The 16,607-nt window shown below is 36.3% G+C and overlaps 1 protein-coding gene across 4 annotated transcripts in view; it reads right to left on the reverse strand.

Annotated features, from left to right (window-relative positions):
* Nucleotides 1-16,607, reverse strand: part of LRBA (LPS responsive beige-like anchor protein) — a 401,088-nt gene that overhangs the window by 358,875 nt on the left and 25,606 nt on the right. For all 4 annotated transcript variants that reach the window (XM_069855353.1, XM_069855351.1, XM_069855355.1 and 1 more), the window contains exons 2-3: nucleotides 737-968; nucleotides 490-590 (exon numbers count right to left, since the gene is read on the reverse strand). In XM_069855353.1, coding sequence (XP_069711454.1) covers nucleotides 490-590; nucleotides 737-968 — 333 coding nt within the window. The remainder of the gene's footprint in view (nucleotides 1-489; nucleotides 591-736; nucleotides 969-16,607) is intronic.

Below are 16,607 nucleotides of genomic sequence, written 5' to 3' on the forward strand. Positions count from 1 at the left end.
GAGCTTTTTTCCTTCATTTCAATTTCTGCCACAAATTCTCACTTCCCTAACTAGTTATTTTTTTTTTTCAATCTTTGGGTAAAAAAGAACAATATGAAAATAGGAGCAGAGTGAACTGCCTCTGTAGACATTTTTCATTTATTTTTCTCTTTTATCTTAAAAAAAAATTAATCCTTTTTCCTTAAATTTCACATAACTGGAATTAAAAAAATAAAAACGTGCCCATAAAAACACATTAAAACTTGCTTAGAGTCACCATATTATTCCCAGTCCACAGATCCAGGAGGAAATTTAATTTCATCCCTCTTCTGCTCTCTGCACTTTAATTGCTTGCATGTAAAAAGACTCACTGATATAGTACCAGAAAGCATCCTGTATTTCTTGGTACGTTTGTCTATTGTAAAGTGTAGCAAACAGCCTTTTAACTTGCCAACGTTAGGAAAAGCACAAGCAACACTACAAGATGTTTTCAGTTTTGGTTTCTCTTACCCATCTTCCTTTTTCTCCTTGAAGCTTGCTGAAGAATAACTTTAGCTCTCGAACTGTCAAATTATAGCTAGCCAACACACCTAGCATATCCACTAAGAGATCTGAAAAGAACAGCAATATAATTGTTTAATAAAAGGTACTGCTAGATTTCTATCATTTAATTAATAAATGTTTCCCTGAGATTTTACATAATACAGGATTTTTTTACAGGAATACAGTTTGAGTCATGCACTGAGTGAAACTGTACCTGCAATCATGTTGTCAGCTCTATCGATCCTCTTGAGCACTTGTTCAACAAGCCCCACTTCTGTGCACGCTTGTAGATTGCGTATACTCTTCTTCAAGATTGCCGTAAACATGCTCCACACCTCGGCCTGGCAGGTGACATCACACTTGTCCAGCAAGTCTACCATGCAGGTGATGCCCTCTGCTTCTTGGATGATGAAGTTCATTTCCAAGTCAAAGCGGCCCCCAACCAGCTTTCAGACAAAAGATTAAAAAAAGCCTTAAGACAATTGTATCAAAGAACCATTCCACGTTTAAAGATGTAAGCTAAAAAAAAGGTGAATTTCATCATATCAAGTCTCATTCTTCCTCTGCTTCAAGTTCTGTTGAGCAACTTCAACAAAGGTGCTCCTAAGGCGTCACCTATCAAGCAATTGCTGCAAAGGAATATTTGGGTAGTTTAAGACAGAGATGTCATTTAGTTGCCCAACACAGCTGAGAAGCGAAGACACCAAGTGAATGTTCCAAATCATGTGAGAGAACCAAGTCAACCAAGATACCTTAAATGGTTTGGAGTGACCCTAAAAGCTTTTCTTCACATGTACTTAACATTCCTCAAATAAGAGGGCAATTCTAGCCAAAAGGAGCTGATGCACCAGAAATACTGCTGCTTATAAACACTTGAGTCATTCCTGAGATACTGAATATAACCGGTGAAGTATTAACTGCCTGTTTCATTAACAGCCACAGGTATTAAAAGGACACAATGGCTTGCTTTGCTATATTTGCATGTATGTGGAACAGCAGCACCATTTGAAGCCTTTGACTATGCTTTGGCTAAAGCACTTAAACCCTGTAATATTTCAGGACTCCTAGATGCAAGCTTTGATTGAAGATATACTGATTAACTAACCATATATGCATGTTCCAAGGAGGTGGAGGGAGGAAGGAAAAAATCAACTTCATTCTCACTTGTGTATTCAATAGAATGAAAATTCTAGTTGAAGGAAAGGTTGATCAAAGTAACCTAATTCCTCTAGCCCACTTCTCTTTAAACTTCTCCTGGACTTCAGAACTGTATTAAAGTTAATGCTTGCCACACTCGCCAAAATACCTATTATATACTAGCACACAAATAAGAATTCAGACAGCATTAACTCAAATGATCAAAATTAACTCATGATCACATGTATTTCAGCTCAACCTCACTTCTACAAGTCTCTCTTACAGAAGGCACTATTTATGTCCTATACGGTGCTCCTTTCACAAACTCTGACCATCAAGAGTTTCAATGTTGTCACTTGCTAAAGTCAGACCATGTTAAAACTGCCCCAAAACACATAGACTAACTTACTTCCATATTAGCTCCAACAGCTTCTCTCAAGCAGTCAAGATTGGAAGATAAATTTACCCTTCATTAACTACTGAAATTACCATACATTTTCCTCAAGTGCCTAGACCTTGTCACTTTGAAGAAGCAATCTTTGGTCTTCTGGGCATAAATCAGTAATTCCAAACACTACAAGAAGCAGAGCAAGTTACTGCTTTTATGACAGAAAAGACAATGTCTTGTGGCAACAATTTCTAAACAGTAATTCACACTTTTCCATATTCTCCCCTCTCAGTCATGAAAAATAATTATGCAATTTACTACCAGATGCTTCCTTAGTATCTAGGGAAACTGCAGGAACTGAATGGGGAGACTTGAATTATATTCTCAGCTTCTCTGAATCAACTCACACTGACAACTCAAACAAATCTATCAAGTCATCCTCATTCTCCAAGCCTTGGTTTTCTCCTTCCGTAAGATGGAGCAGAGGCCTACCTCAGGAAAGTAGAATTCAAGGGAGAACACTGAGCACAATGGATTAACACACAGTTACTGCAAAACAAATGCAAAGAAAAAAGTACCCTGCCCCTCAAAAAACCTGTGAAGAAAATATTTGAAAATGTAAAACACATAACCAATGTTACATTTTATTTGACACTAAATTTATCATTCCCTACAAAACTGAGGTATTCCTCAAGGAGCCACTCTCACCATCATGGTAAGAAACAAAGAAAATGCTGCATTCCATGTACAGACAGAATAGCTGAAGGTTAATTTTTAGCCACAAAACATCTGCTAATTCTTAACAAGAAATTCAACTCTATATACTTGGTTTTAACTATCATCCTGCCATCAATTATCACACCAAAACCATATACGGCACCTAGAGGTGACCTTACCTTCACCCCGTAGTCTACATTACCAATCTTTCATTTTTGGCTAGATACACTATTATCAGTAACCACCCATCCAGGAAGCTGCCAAATTAGGTTTCCAATCTAATCTGCAAACATAAGCATTTCAGGAAGTACATTCTAGAAATAATACGCTACGGTAGAAATAATTACCATCTTAACATTTCCTTTAAGGGAAGTGAGGACAAAAAAATTGACATAGAAAGCAATATACCAAAGGCACAGCACAGTTGATATACTATATGTATTCATCCCCATTAGATACACATAAGCACACACTCCCCCCACGGTATTTCATATTAACCCTTTCTAATGGCGATTTGAAACTGATCAACCTTCAAAACACAAATTTGTTTCCAATGACAGGGATCATAATCCAGGTCCATGCATTGGCTAGTTATTATCTGAGCTGCAGTAATGGCTGTGCACAGCAAAATGTAATCTTCCCAAATGTCACAGTAAGTTATGAATATCTGAGCAGCTTAATGCACCTTACTAGCCATGAAGTGTGAGAATGTAATCTTATTACCTTTTTTATGGTTGTATTTTTTTGAATAATGTAGCCTTTGAACTGATGTATAGTCTTTCCTTGCACTTTAGCATGATTTGGTCTCCTATGTCGCACAGTACATTTTTCAAAATTCTCCAATTCAACGTATTTTAAGTCCTATGCTGAGATGCATAAACAATCTTTATAGCAACCTACAGGGTGGCATAACATTTTCTTTCTTCGGCATGTAAGTGTAAGCTTATAGGAATGGTTTTAAAGTATAGTATTCATAGTATTCAAATAAAACCTCACAAATTTTAAGTTTTGTCTGTTATTTTTACCTTTGAAAAATATATAAATTAAAGCAATAGCTTAAGCTTTTTTTTGTTTCTACACTTAGCTGATTGAGAACAGTAAGAATACTTTACAGCAATTTTGAACTCACATTCAGAGAGTGTGATTTTTTTTTCCCTTAAGATTCAAACTAATGAGAAGCCAACATAATAGCACTAATTTAAGTATAAAATAGCACTACCTCACTTCTAAGTACAAATAAAAAGCCAATTTAAACACACGTAACTGCTCTTTGCAATGAACCTTTCACTTAACATAAAATGCAAGAAGTGATCCAAGATATAAAAAAGATGGTGCGCTCCTTGGGTGAGCAACTACCAAACCACAGTATGCTGAAAATAGCTCAGAACACACACGGTCAAGATCCTTTTTCCTGAAAAATCACAATCTGGACTATTGATCTAATTTACTCCCAGTGGCAGATAGAAAATATTTCAAAATCTTGTAATAAAATTTGAGGAAAGGTATTTCAATGAACTATAACAGAAAACAAAAAGAAATAAAGTCCAACACCACAATCAGCATTTCTGCTGGAAAAGTCAAACTGGCTGTACTTGAGAGAGCTACAGGGGTGGATCTTCACAGTTTTACCTCAAACTTCAAAAAAGACTTCACTTCCACAGACCTTCCTCATCCATTATCCTTAGATAACCTACACATCAAGTCAAACATACTTGTTTTGTTCCCTAAAGCCAGGATGAAAGAACTATTAACCAAGCAAACTGCAACACCCCTTTTCCTCTAGATGTTGGATTTTGTAATCTCAGAATTGTTTATTTAGTATGTCCAAAACAAGTACAGACAATGCCTATCCCAAGGATAATGCCTATGCCATGAAGAAAAAAAAAAGCAGTCAAACAGGCCAGTTCTATCTCAGTGGAAATTTTAAATGTTTATATCTAATAAGAGCCTGCAAAGCTGTGTGTATGAATCTGATAACTGCCTGAAATCTTTTATTTATGAGTAAAGTACTTGTACAGGACAAACATTAAGAAAACTGCTGATGGTAAAGCAGTTGCCATTTCAGCAATTAACACTCCAATTACATCAGCTGTCATTTCAGCAATTAAAGCGTTGACACATCCCCTACATTTTACCTCTGTTCACAAAACAGTCATGTTCTTACTGCAAGTCTACATCATGCTAACTGACACAAAGCTAAAAATAAACAAAAAACCAAACCCATGATTTTCATCCCTCAATGATGAAATATCCATGCAGCTGCATGGAGAACACAAACACTAAAAAGATGGATTTATTTTGGCCACTATGCTTCTGAGTAATAATGTAGGCAAAGAGTATTACATTGATTAACTCTTATCTTGTACATTAACCCATGTCTTGTACTCCATCTCCTTCTCAGTTACTCAGAAACTCAAAGCATGTGTACTGATCATCAAAAATACATGCCAAAGACTTGTGGAGTATAAGAAGTAAAATGTCTTCAGAGCAAGGATCTCATTGGCTCATGAGTGATCCCAAGGCAGTCCAATCCCCTGATGGCACACAATGAACAGTAAAAGTCAACACTGTGGTACACATCCTGGGTAGGATAAAAAGACGGTTCTGGTTTGGAAAAGCCTCTACAGACCAAAATAGTAAAAAGGTGGGGAAAAGAATAACTCATACCTACTTATTTGCAGCAAAAACCATCCTCTGTCCCTCATCCCCAGCTTCTGCATGCAATCTCTTCCATCACTAGAACAACATTTGGAGGTGAGAACATAATAAAATGAGAGTCCTAAGAGGAGATTTGGTAGGAAACGCTGTTGGTAGCTTGGAAAAGTCAATCCAGCAGCGGCATTGGCATGCACATCAACTCAGTGAAATGATGACAAATAAAGCTCAGACCCAGAGACATTATAAAGAGTCAGGAAAAGGAGAGAAAAAGCGTAGATATCTACTTTTTCTCTTCAATATATTGTCATTTTATCAACCATAATGCAATCAGAAAAATTAGACAAAGCACAAAGAACTGTGGGAAGAACAACTTAGGAAAGGTGTGGTCATAACCTTCCAGCAAGATGCAGAGGATTTAAAACTATTTGCTAACTTAGCAGTAGATCAAAGTTTGAAGTAACGTAAGACTATGAATACACAAGTGATCAGTGACCCTTCCAAAGAAGGAAAGATTGTACTCCATCTTCTTCCATAAGCATCCTCTTTAATCTTGCTCAAACTTTGGCCTTGCTTTCTTCCATGTATTAGAAAAAAAAAAACACCCAAAAAAACCCAAAACACAAACAAACCAAAACAATTCTGCCCCCACATGACTCAGCAGTTACATTACAAAAAAACCCAAAAAACTAATAGTACACACCCCCCCTCGCTTTCTGAGGGAGGCAGGGAGAGGAACATTTTCTTCTTAATTAGATGCTTTCCCTCCTGTCATCAAGTTCCTAACAAAGCCCAAACAAAGCAAATAAGAAAGGTTTGATTTAAAATAGGCATAACAAAAGTGGCATCACACAACACTGCACCAACATTAACCTTGATGCTTTCATATGATTCTGTTCAACATTGTTATCAGCTATGATAAAAGCTGGATCATTCAGTAAAAATCATCCCCACTGTTTCCCTTCATAGTGATGTAACATTAATTTTCTGTATTAAGACAAAATTTCTTCAAGCCTGTCACTCATTTGGAAAAACACCCTAAAAGTAAATTTAACAAGCATCCACAACGTGTTAGGAGTCTCCTACTGCCACCTAATGTTCCTTTTGAAACAGTTCGCACAGTATCACACGTTTTTAACACAGTGTCTCATCACAGTACCATTCTCTCCTCCTCCAGACAGCTTTATATCAGCAGCTTACACCTCATGCCCTGCCAAAACGAAGTAGAAAGCTGCATCTCCAGAAAATGAGACTGGCTAAGATTTTAGCAGAAAAGTTTATATTCAAGTATCGGTTTATGTAAAACCAGAGTTTCTTCAAATTTACAAATGCTAACCACAGAAGGCACACAATTTGCTCAAATTACACAGGAAACAGGAGCAAATAACTCCTATCTGGTTAATCTGAGACATAACACAGTCCATTAAAATTCACTTTTAAATAGGCACTGAGCTATGTTTACTAATACGCTAAAATGACTCAATCAAAATAACAACATAAAAAACCAAAATTCTTGTCCAGGTAGGTACAATACACCTGAAGCATCCTTACAATGTTGACACTTACCTATGGACCTACAGGTTTCTCCACCCCAACAGAAGTGGGGTAGGATTTTAAAAGATAATTATGCTGTAATCAATGATGCTATATTTACCCTAGCTAATAATCTAGTATTTTCACTCCACTTGAAAGCATTTTTTATGTCAAATTAATTCGCTAACAGGATTAGTTGTTTGTAGCATACAGTTGAAGCCTCAGTGCAAGAAAAGCAGTGCATGGGAAGAATTAGCTCTACACAATGTTTTTACACATGGGGGCAGGGGTGCGACACTATGAATTTCAAATCCTATACGTTTTGGGGTTTAATCTACTTTAGAAAAAGCTTTCAGAAATATTTTTCTTAAGATAAAAACACCAAAAAATGAAATTGAATCCCTATCTTATAATGAGAAAAATCCTAGGTTTAAGCAAGATTACTAGCAAAATTACATTTTATCCTACAAAAAAAAACCAGATTCCAAAAATGAAAGATCGACAAGTCTAGTGTTAGGAATTTTACCCACCTCTCAATCTTTACCAACCCATGAATAGATGAAACAATTGACATAAAGAGAAGGATTGCCAAGAACATGACACAAATCATGAATACCGGGGACCCAGGGAACCATGCTCTGACACAGACCAAACAGTGGATCCTCCACAGAAATCTGTAGGGCATTGGACAACTTCAAAGCAGAAAACAGGAGGCATATAAAACTGATTCCCTACTCGTTTCTGTCCAAAGCAAGACACTGAGCACAGAGGCCCTTTACTCCTGAGGAGACCATGCAACTGTAAGTTTTATTTCAAATCCCTGAGGAAACAAAGTACATTTTTTACAAATTAAACAATTTCAAGACAAAATTTCAACACACTTCATATAGCAGCTAAAAGTGTATTTACAAAACCTGGCAGTATTCCTACTTTGGCTTCTATTACAGACCTCAAGAGATATTAATATACATATAGAGTATGTCTACATCCAGCTGAAATTTGTATCTTTTCAGTACTCGTATTAATAGCATTAAAATCTGCTTTTGTTTTAATCGACTTGTTTCGGTGTATCTTTAACCAGTAAAACCATTTAAGATATACAAGAAAGATATGGCTCCAAGAGACTGTTTAATAATATGCAAATTTGTAGCTCCATACAGGAAATGAAATACCCTAAATCTTTACATCACATCAGATTCATATGTGCATTGAAAGCAAATAAATCATTTAAACCATGATACATAGAACCTTTTTAAATTTGCATTTATCTACAGTAAATACTGCCATGTTCTTTAATAGCTTGCTAGTGCAATCTTAGCAAACTAATGATTTATGTGTTTGACATTTTAAAAATCAGAAATCTGTCATTTTATGACATCCAGTAGAAAGTCAACTTGAGTTACATTACTCCGAGTTTAAACTCAAACACGTGAAACACACATAGCAAAGCCTGGTAGCATTTCATTATCCCAGCACTTCTGTCCCTAGCTACACTTCTCAAAGTTATCTGATATTTTTCTCTGAATTTACAATATTAAAAAAAAATTTTTTTTTAAAGGATCCAGACACACGTTACTTAAACAAGCATATAACTTGTTGACAAGTCTGGAAATATCACCCTTAAGTGAGCTAAAAGAATCTCCTGTATTCAGGGAGGAACAGACTAGCTATACCTCAGCCACCAAGCTGCATGGGTCTGCATCCTGTCCTATCTTAATCCTTCCACAAGAAAAAAGCCCAAAAAATAACATTTCTAATATCATATGAATCAACTATAAGTGCAGGCTGGGGAACAAACCATACAGTCACGACAACACTACAGCAAATTCTCTATAAAAATGCAAAGCAAATAATTCTCAAGTGCCTCCCAGTGCCTCACAAGCGAGGTACATGTATTCCCAGGAGGTGTGCAAGACAACGCTCTGGGATGTGGAAAGAATAATTGTTATCATTATGTTCTATTTTATATCTTCCTTTCTAATTTCTACTTTTGTATGGTTTATAATGTACATCAGATACTAATACAGCTGCACATGTAGATAATTTATAAATAAATAGTTATGTATTTATTTGGCATGCATGCTCAAAATTTTTTTACTGATCGCGTGTACAATTAAAAAGGTTTGAAGACCACTCCCCTAGATGCTAGAGAACAGACAATATATCCCAACATTTTTCTACAGAGACATTACAACTGTCTGGTATTTTACAGTGGATTGGAGGTGGGAGAAGGAAGCCACCACTCTTCAAAGAATCTGAAGCTGGCACCCTGCAAGCCTTATACAAACCATCCTTCATACAACTTTATAACTTTTTGCTTAAACCGTGTATTCACTCCGTGGTACTTGCAAAGTACACAAAAAAAATGTAAAAATGGAATTCTAGAAGTAAAACAAGGTTACAAGTTTATTCTAGGAAACTTGCTTGAAAGTGTTTTGCCAGCTTGTATAGACTAGGACATAACAGCAAAAGGAACAAAGATATCACAGAAGATGAACAAAACAGAATGTGTTCCAAACATGGAATTGTAGAAGAATAGCAAAGAAAAACCTTACAAGAGGAATAAAATGAAGCTCAAAAAGCCAAGAAATAATACAAGATGAAGCAAGTAATCAGCTTACTTATAAAACTCTAGCAGGTTTTATCTGATCTCGCAAACATAATGTTAAGTATTTCCTCTCCCACTGCAAGTCACAGCCCTCATTTAGCACATGCTAGAAGCAAATTTGTGGCAGCTTCTCAACTGCCATCACGTTTCATAGCTCAGCAGATTAATTGCAGAGAATTTCAGCACAACTAAAGGCACTGGGTTACAAATTCTGACAGAAACCAAGAACCAATACATCTGTTTCTGTCATTTCTGATGCTGCCTAGATCCAGAACAGCTGGAAAACACCACACTTGCCTTCCCAGAATTGGCAGAGGCTGCTACCACAGCTAAAGCAGAGACAGTTAAGAGTTTGGATGTACGAAATGCTAAATTACATGCTACAGGAAACAAAACGCTCAGCTTTCCCTGTTGCCATGTTTTTAATTTTGTGTAGCTGTGATCAACATGGGAGAACCATGCAGATGATCCAGGCTAGAATAAATAACAGCCTTTCATTTATTCATACCAAGAAATGACTTTCTTTTGCTTTCAGATTCCACCCCCATACCCCTCCAAATACACCACTACTTTTTTTAGAGTTTAAAAAATATATATACTACGAAAAGTCAGCATATTAAGTGCTTTAAATAATAAGTATCTTAAAGAAGGGAAGTACAAGAGACAAGTGGCACATCAAAAGGATTAGGAGTTTAATTTTCTTAACAAATAGCAAATTAATAACACCTGACTGAACTCAAAGACCCACTACCAGTGCTGGTGCTCAATTCCTCTATTCCATCTAAGCCGTGCCCACAGACAAGAAGCCTAACCAGCACATCTGTACTGCTCACAGGGGCAAGAGCAAAGGCACCGATCAAACCCACCGCAGTCACAACGACGTTCAGATGATCTCCATCCACCTGGGTTTTGTAACAGAAAGACTGCCATTGCTAAACTGATGATTACTACCAACTACACCAGAAGAAAAAGGTGCCTTTGTGACACCAGACACATCAGTAAAAACTCCACAACTAGCTCTTCTGCATTTTTATTTCATCCAATTCCTACAAAGCAATACTGAAAGCATGGACAGAAATATGACTCTGCCACTTCAGGTCTGTTACAAGTAGCAACGTTTCTATGTTTACAGGAACATTTTAAAGCTTCTCCACCCCACTCCAATTTGCCACAACACTGTTTCCTGTTTGGTCGGGGTTTTTTTTTCCCCATAGTACCGAAAGTACTGCTATTACTCTAAGGCTCTACCCCACCTAGATTTGTCTCTGACCCTTTACTCAGCATACAGGCAATGACTGAAAGGAAATTGTCTCCAAGGAATAGTTACAACAGAAAAGGAGAGTGAAGCAGAGGAGGAAAAAACACCACACAAAGCAACAAACAAGACCAAGACCACAAGTGTTTTACATGTTATCACTATCACCTATAAATATACCATCTGTTTATAATGTCCCCACTCTTCTGGTAAGTGCTTCTCCTAATAAATTTCAGTTATTCTCTTGATCACCTTACATGACAACTCTTTTCCCCCTTGCCATTTTCCATTTCCACAGAAAACAACATAATTCTGACTTAGCTATACGACATCAGTCTATACACTTAGCTAAGTAGCTCTCTATACCCAGTTCACACCACAGTTTCCCAGTCCCTCTGGGAGAGCCACCTCCTACATAAGCCAGTGTGCAAACTATTTATGCAACATGCCACGTGCACAGAGGGGGATTATGTTATGATCAAGTTCATTTTAACTGTTGACCAGAGCTACCCTAGAAGTTAGATCTAAGAAGACAAAAAGCATCCTCAATTAATACAATTGCATTGCTTAATTTTTAGGAAAATTTTGCAATCAAATACAGCTAACAGCAACGGTCAGGTATTCTTGCAAAAACCTGCAAGACCTGCTGCTCCCCTGTGACTAACTGCGGTTAAGACTGGAGGAAAGCAACAACTGCTAGACAAAAAAAAAAAAAGTTTTGAATTACAGACCAAAGCAAGCATTTACTCCATAAAGTCAGCATTTGCTAAGGCTTGTTCTCCAATATTTCTAACTTTAAAAAGATTTTTAACACCAAATTCAACAGATTTGTCAAAAATTCTGAAAGAATCAACACTAATGTAAAGTTCTCAACATTCCTTCATCATCTACACTGTCATGTCATGTATTCAGACTTCTAAGGCAACAAGGTTTGTTCCAGCATTAGAAAGATTTAAGAATTTAGAAGGCTGCTTAAACACCTTCCATACATGTAAATTTGTGAATCAAAATTAAATTATTATCCACAAGTGACAATACACACATTGACAACCTGAGAAAGGCTACATCCAGATAATATACAAGTATGTGAAATGGTAGTTCTTATAATACGCTTTTCTCTATGAAGAGTGTGATTAAGTGAACAATAAATCTTGCTTCAGTGAGACAGTGGAGGAAAGAACATCTGCCACTATGAAAAGCTACTCAGGTAGAACACGAAGTATCGTTATAAAAGGAGAGGTTAATGCCATCAAAATTACAAACAGGATAATCTTTTTAGCAAAATCATCCATTTCATTCCACGTCCAAATTATGTTCCCTTTTCTTTCTTTAGTTTCAATAGCCACTGTAACCCTACATAATTTCCTTCAAATTCTGTTAATAATAAAACCCCTCAATATAAGAACAAGTAACCATCTTGCCGGTTTCGTAAAAGTACTGTCTCCAACAAAAATTATAACTATTTACTAAAACAAGTTTCAAGGAAAATGTGACATCTATCATAGTCATGAATTCTGAGGCTGCAAGGGTAACTACAGAATTTGTAAATAAAAACCTCTTATATATATTTTATATATTATTATAGAGGACTTCAATATTTTTCATCTAATGAAACAAACAGAAAAACCTCTTCAACTTAAAAGTAGACCATTTTCATTTAAATTCTAAACTGGGAGATTCCATGAAGCCTCTAACTGAGGAGCTATTTCATTTCCTTTCCCCCTACTGGCATGTTGTCTCTAGAAATAGTTTTCAGCACAAAGAAAAAAATCACAGACCCATTCTTCAATGTTTACCAAATCAAGCTCTTGACAATAATATTTTCTGTGGCTTTCCATGCATGCAAATAATTATGTCTGAGAGAAAGAGGTTTCCTAATACAACATTAAAAGTAATTACTGGAAAAATCATGAAACAAGAAAGAGGTTTCAAGACTGATAATAGTATAAACTGTGGTCTCTTAGGTGTGAAGCAAAAGACTGGCATGAGTATCACCACTATCTCACTGCAAATATCAGAATGTCTTCAAATTCACAAATACATGTGCCTTTAAGAGGGAATTACAATTTGGGGGGGGGGGGGGGGGGGGAAGAAAAGCCAGAACAATGTCTTTTATTCTTAAAGTTGCCTTTTTCTTTCCATCAGCCTATACATTAGCTTCTGTTCCATTGTAACCATGGAGAACAAAGCCAAAAGAACACTAACTACCCTCTGACCTAGCAAAAACACCAATGTGTACATACACACTGTTCTGGAGAGCTCACCATACTTTTCCAAGTAGAAAGACAACTTTAAAGTGGTAGCTGTGATGTCATGACATTAAATTGCCATAAAAATTATATCAACTTCATCTATACACTAAACTTCAGTGGGTTTTTTCAGTCAAAGACAGACATATGGCAGTTCCAAAACTCCAGAGTTGTTATAGCATGTATATTTCACACGTAACCAAATCCACCAGTTTCTTTCACAACACACATTCAACCACCTTAAAGTACTTTACTTCCCTTAATTCTGCAACAAAGTACAAGCTCACAGTATCCATAGTTTTTCCATCTGTAGTTTTGTTTCTGCACAGAAAACATGTTAAAATAAAAACAAAAAAAAAAACCCAATATTTGATCAGTACTATTTACATTGCAGTTTTGGAATTCAAAAAATTCTTCCTAAAGCCAAGACAAATGCACAAAGAAACTTACAATTCCACAATCTTTTCAAACCTCTTTGGAAAAAAACAATTAGACAGAAAGAACCTTGCTAACTGAAACCGATACTATCATACAGCCATCTGCTGCTCATCACTGGCTGAATTATGAACTTGTCCAAGATAAGAGCCCTGGTTCCCTGCCATCTTACTCAGGAGACACGTGAGGACCCTACAGCTCTTGTACTCTTCGGTTGTGAAAGAGTTGCAACACATGCATTGAAACTGCAATCTTTAGGGCTTCAAAACTTCCAGGCCAACCAGCAACTCTGAAACAAGAGTCCAGAGCGGCAGACTGCCTAGAAAAGGCACAAAAGCTGGCACAAAATCACAGAAGTACCTGATGGCAGTGGAAACCCTGTTAGATTGTCATCACACATTTTTTCTAAACAGAAACACTTCTTTTTGTCAGAAAAGTCAAATCATCATGACTTGCTTCGTTATAAAATTCTTAAGTGAAATGGTGAAAATAACTCATAAACAGCTGTTGTATATTTAAAGCTTAATTTCTACACTTTAGAAGTGGAAGAATCCACAGTCTCACCTCTACTACTAAAAAGAGAAGTTAAAGTAGGTATAGCAGAAATACTATAAACTGGAGAGGGGCGGATTTAGACAGGACATAAAGAAGAATTTCTTTACCATGAGTGTGGTGAGGCACTGGCACAGGTTGCCCAGGGAAGCTGTGGCTGCTCCACCCTTGGAGGTGTTCAAGGTCAGGTTGGATGGGGCATTTGTCAGCCTGGTCTGGTGAGAGGTGTCCCTGCCCATGGCAGGGGGGCTGGAACTAAGAGATCTTTAAGGTCCCCTCCAACCCAAACTATTCTACGATTCTATGAAATCAACTATTGCAGGCAATCAAACTTCTTTCAAGCTACGCAATACCCTGTTGTAGGAAAGCAGTACCAAAAGCCCTTTTTTTTTAATAAAGTAAGGATGGTTTAAAATGGTTAAAAACAAAACTATATGAAACTTGAGAGATTCTGCACGCAAAATAAACTCAAGTAAAAGCTACCCAGCTCTGCTGCTTGTGCAACTTCATCCATTCAATTGATCCACTTAAGCTTCTATCTATGCAGTTAAATTGGAATGCAATAGCAACCTGAGTAACTGAAAAATAATCATTTTGGACTGTAAAGATTTAAAAGGGGAAATTATCAAATTTTAAGTAATGTTCTCCCCCGCCTGGTTATAAATTAAGCAATAATGGTAAGAAGCTTCCTTCCACATCCAAATTCCTCTAAAACTTTAAGCAAAAAGCATATGTGCCATTGTATTTCAGATTTCTATTGCCAATATAAAATTAGTGCATTTCATTATATAGTCCTCCTTATCCTTTTTATTATGTCCATCTTAGAACTTTCATCATGTCTTGACATGGTATTAGTTTAATAATTGCAAATAAGAGAAATAAAAGGAGGTATCACAGAATCACTAGTGAAGTGTTACATGTGGTCATACTCACAAAGAAACTTCTGTTCTTTTCAAAAATACTGACTAAAAAGTATTGGACCAGCAGGGAGGAATATAGACTGCAGAAAATAATTTAAAAGAATCAAACATGAACCTCATTCATCAACACACTGTTCGAGGGGTAGGGAAAACTACGAGGTCTTTAAACAGGTTTCCTAAAAGAAGTTTAATTTATATAGGTGACATAATCAGAATGTAGTATATGAAAAACTGATACTACAAGTATACTGTGAACTTTATACTCATGTTTGTTTTCTTCTGTTATAATAACTTCCTCATACTTAATCATGAAAAATATTTTTGCAGTGGACTCTTAACAGAAAAGTGCACTCACTCATAATTTATGTATTTCTTAAAAGTCACAGTCACTCATGTCTCCTAACATCACATATTATAGAGAGTCAGAAAATTCTGCCATTTTTATATTCTAAACTGATGAAAAACATTATTTAATTGGTAGTGAAAGACCCTGTATCACTTATTCTACACTTGCTTAACTTGATCCCTCCAAAAACTAAGCGGGCTTGAAATCAAAACACATAGGTCAGATGCCTTCTCTGCTTATCAGAAAAAGGAAAAATTAATACTGACAACTGAGTACATGCATAGTGGCCAGTACGGTAGGTTAGCTGCTATTTCAAGGGGTACTAAAACATTAAATTTCAGGATAGGCCTTCAAAAATTAGTTACTTTTACTAAGGTAATAATTCATTTTAAATAGTCAATTAAGAAAAGAAAAATCATTTGTTGGATAACTAGGATAAAATTGTTTCACAACTGGCAAACAGGATTGGACTGCTTACCCAAAACCTACTTTCATCAACTGCAACATATTATACGTATTGTTTCTTTTAAATGTTTGAATCACCGAAAAAGCAGTTCTTAGTGTAAAGCAAAACCTACACAGGTACCTTTGCAATCATTTCAATGCACAGTAGTTATCCTCATGTGCAATAAGCAGAAAGCATGAATGAGGTATTTACATTCCCAGAAAATTAAAACTTTGTCCTAAAGTTCTATTCTTAACAACTTTAAAACTTCTATTGTCAGTTCAATAAAAACTGATTTATTCAGATAATCTGTTTTTTATTATGGATCCACAGGTTTACATAGAGGAAGCTTTTCCCTCATTTGTTTCACATTTTTTCTGTCTTTTTTTCTCCACTGTCTATGTCTATACAAACAATCCTGTGAAAACAGCATTGCATTCTAAGCTGTGTGGTATTCCAAGCTGTAAAACATTATTTTCCTCAGAAATACAAGTGTTGCCTTTTTAGATTATTATTTCAAGACCTCTGGCTCTCTTTACACTCTTCTTATAAGAATTAAAATACTGACTTCTGGGGAACTCCACTCAAGCTTAACTCTGAAAATGTACTTTCTTGGAACCATTCACGACGAGATTTGGACTCTTCAAGAAATACCAGTGTCTGACAGGAGATAAGTTTTTTCTGGGTCGTGAAATAAAAATAGTTTTTGGAATAAAACCAATTCTTATAAGCCTCACTTTTAAGAATGTCAACGTAGTTTATGTTCAAAATTTGTGGGTTTATCACAAGTTGAAAGCCCACATTCTCCTCACTCATACTGACCCTACTTCTAGCTGAGCTATTTT

This window comes from Phaenicophaeus curvirostris, chromosome 4 (genome assembly GCF_032191515.1).
Source record: "Phaenicophaeus curvirostris isolate KB17595 chromosome 4, BPBGC_Pcur_1.0, whole genome shotgun sequence".
Taxonomy (NCBI): Eukaryota; Metazoa; Chordata; class Aves; order Cuculiformes; family Cuculidae; genus Phaenicophaeus; species Phaenicophaeus curvirostris.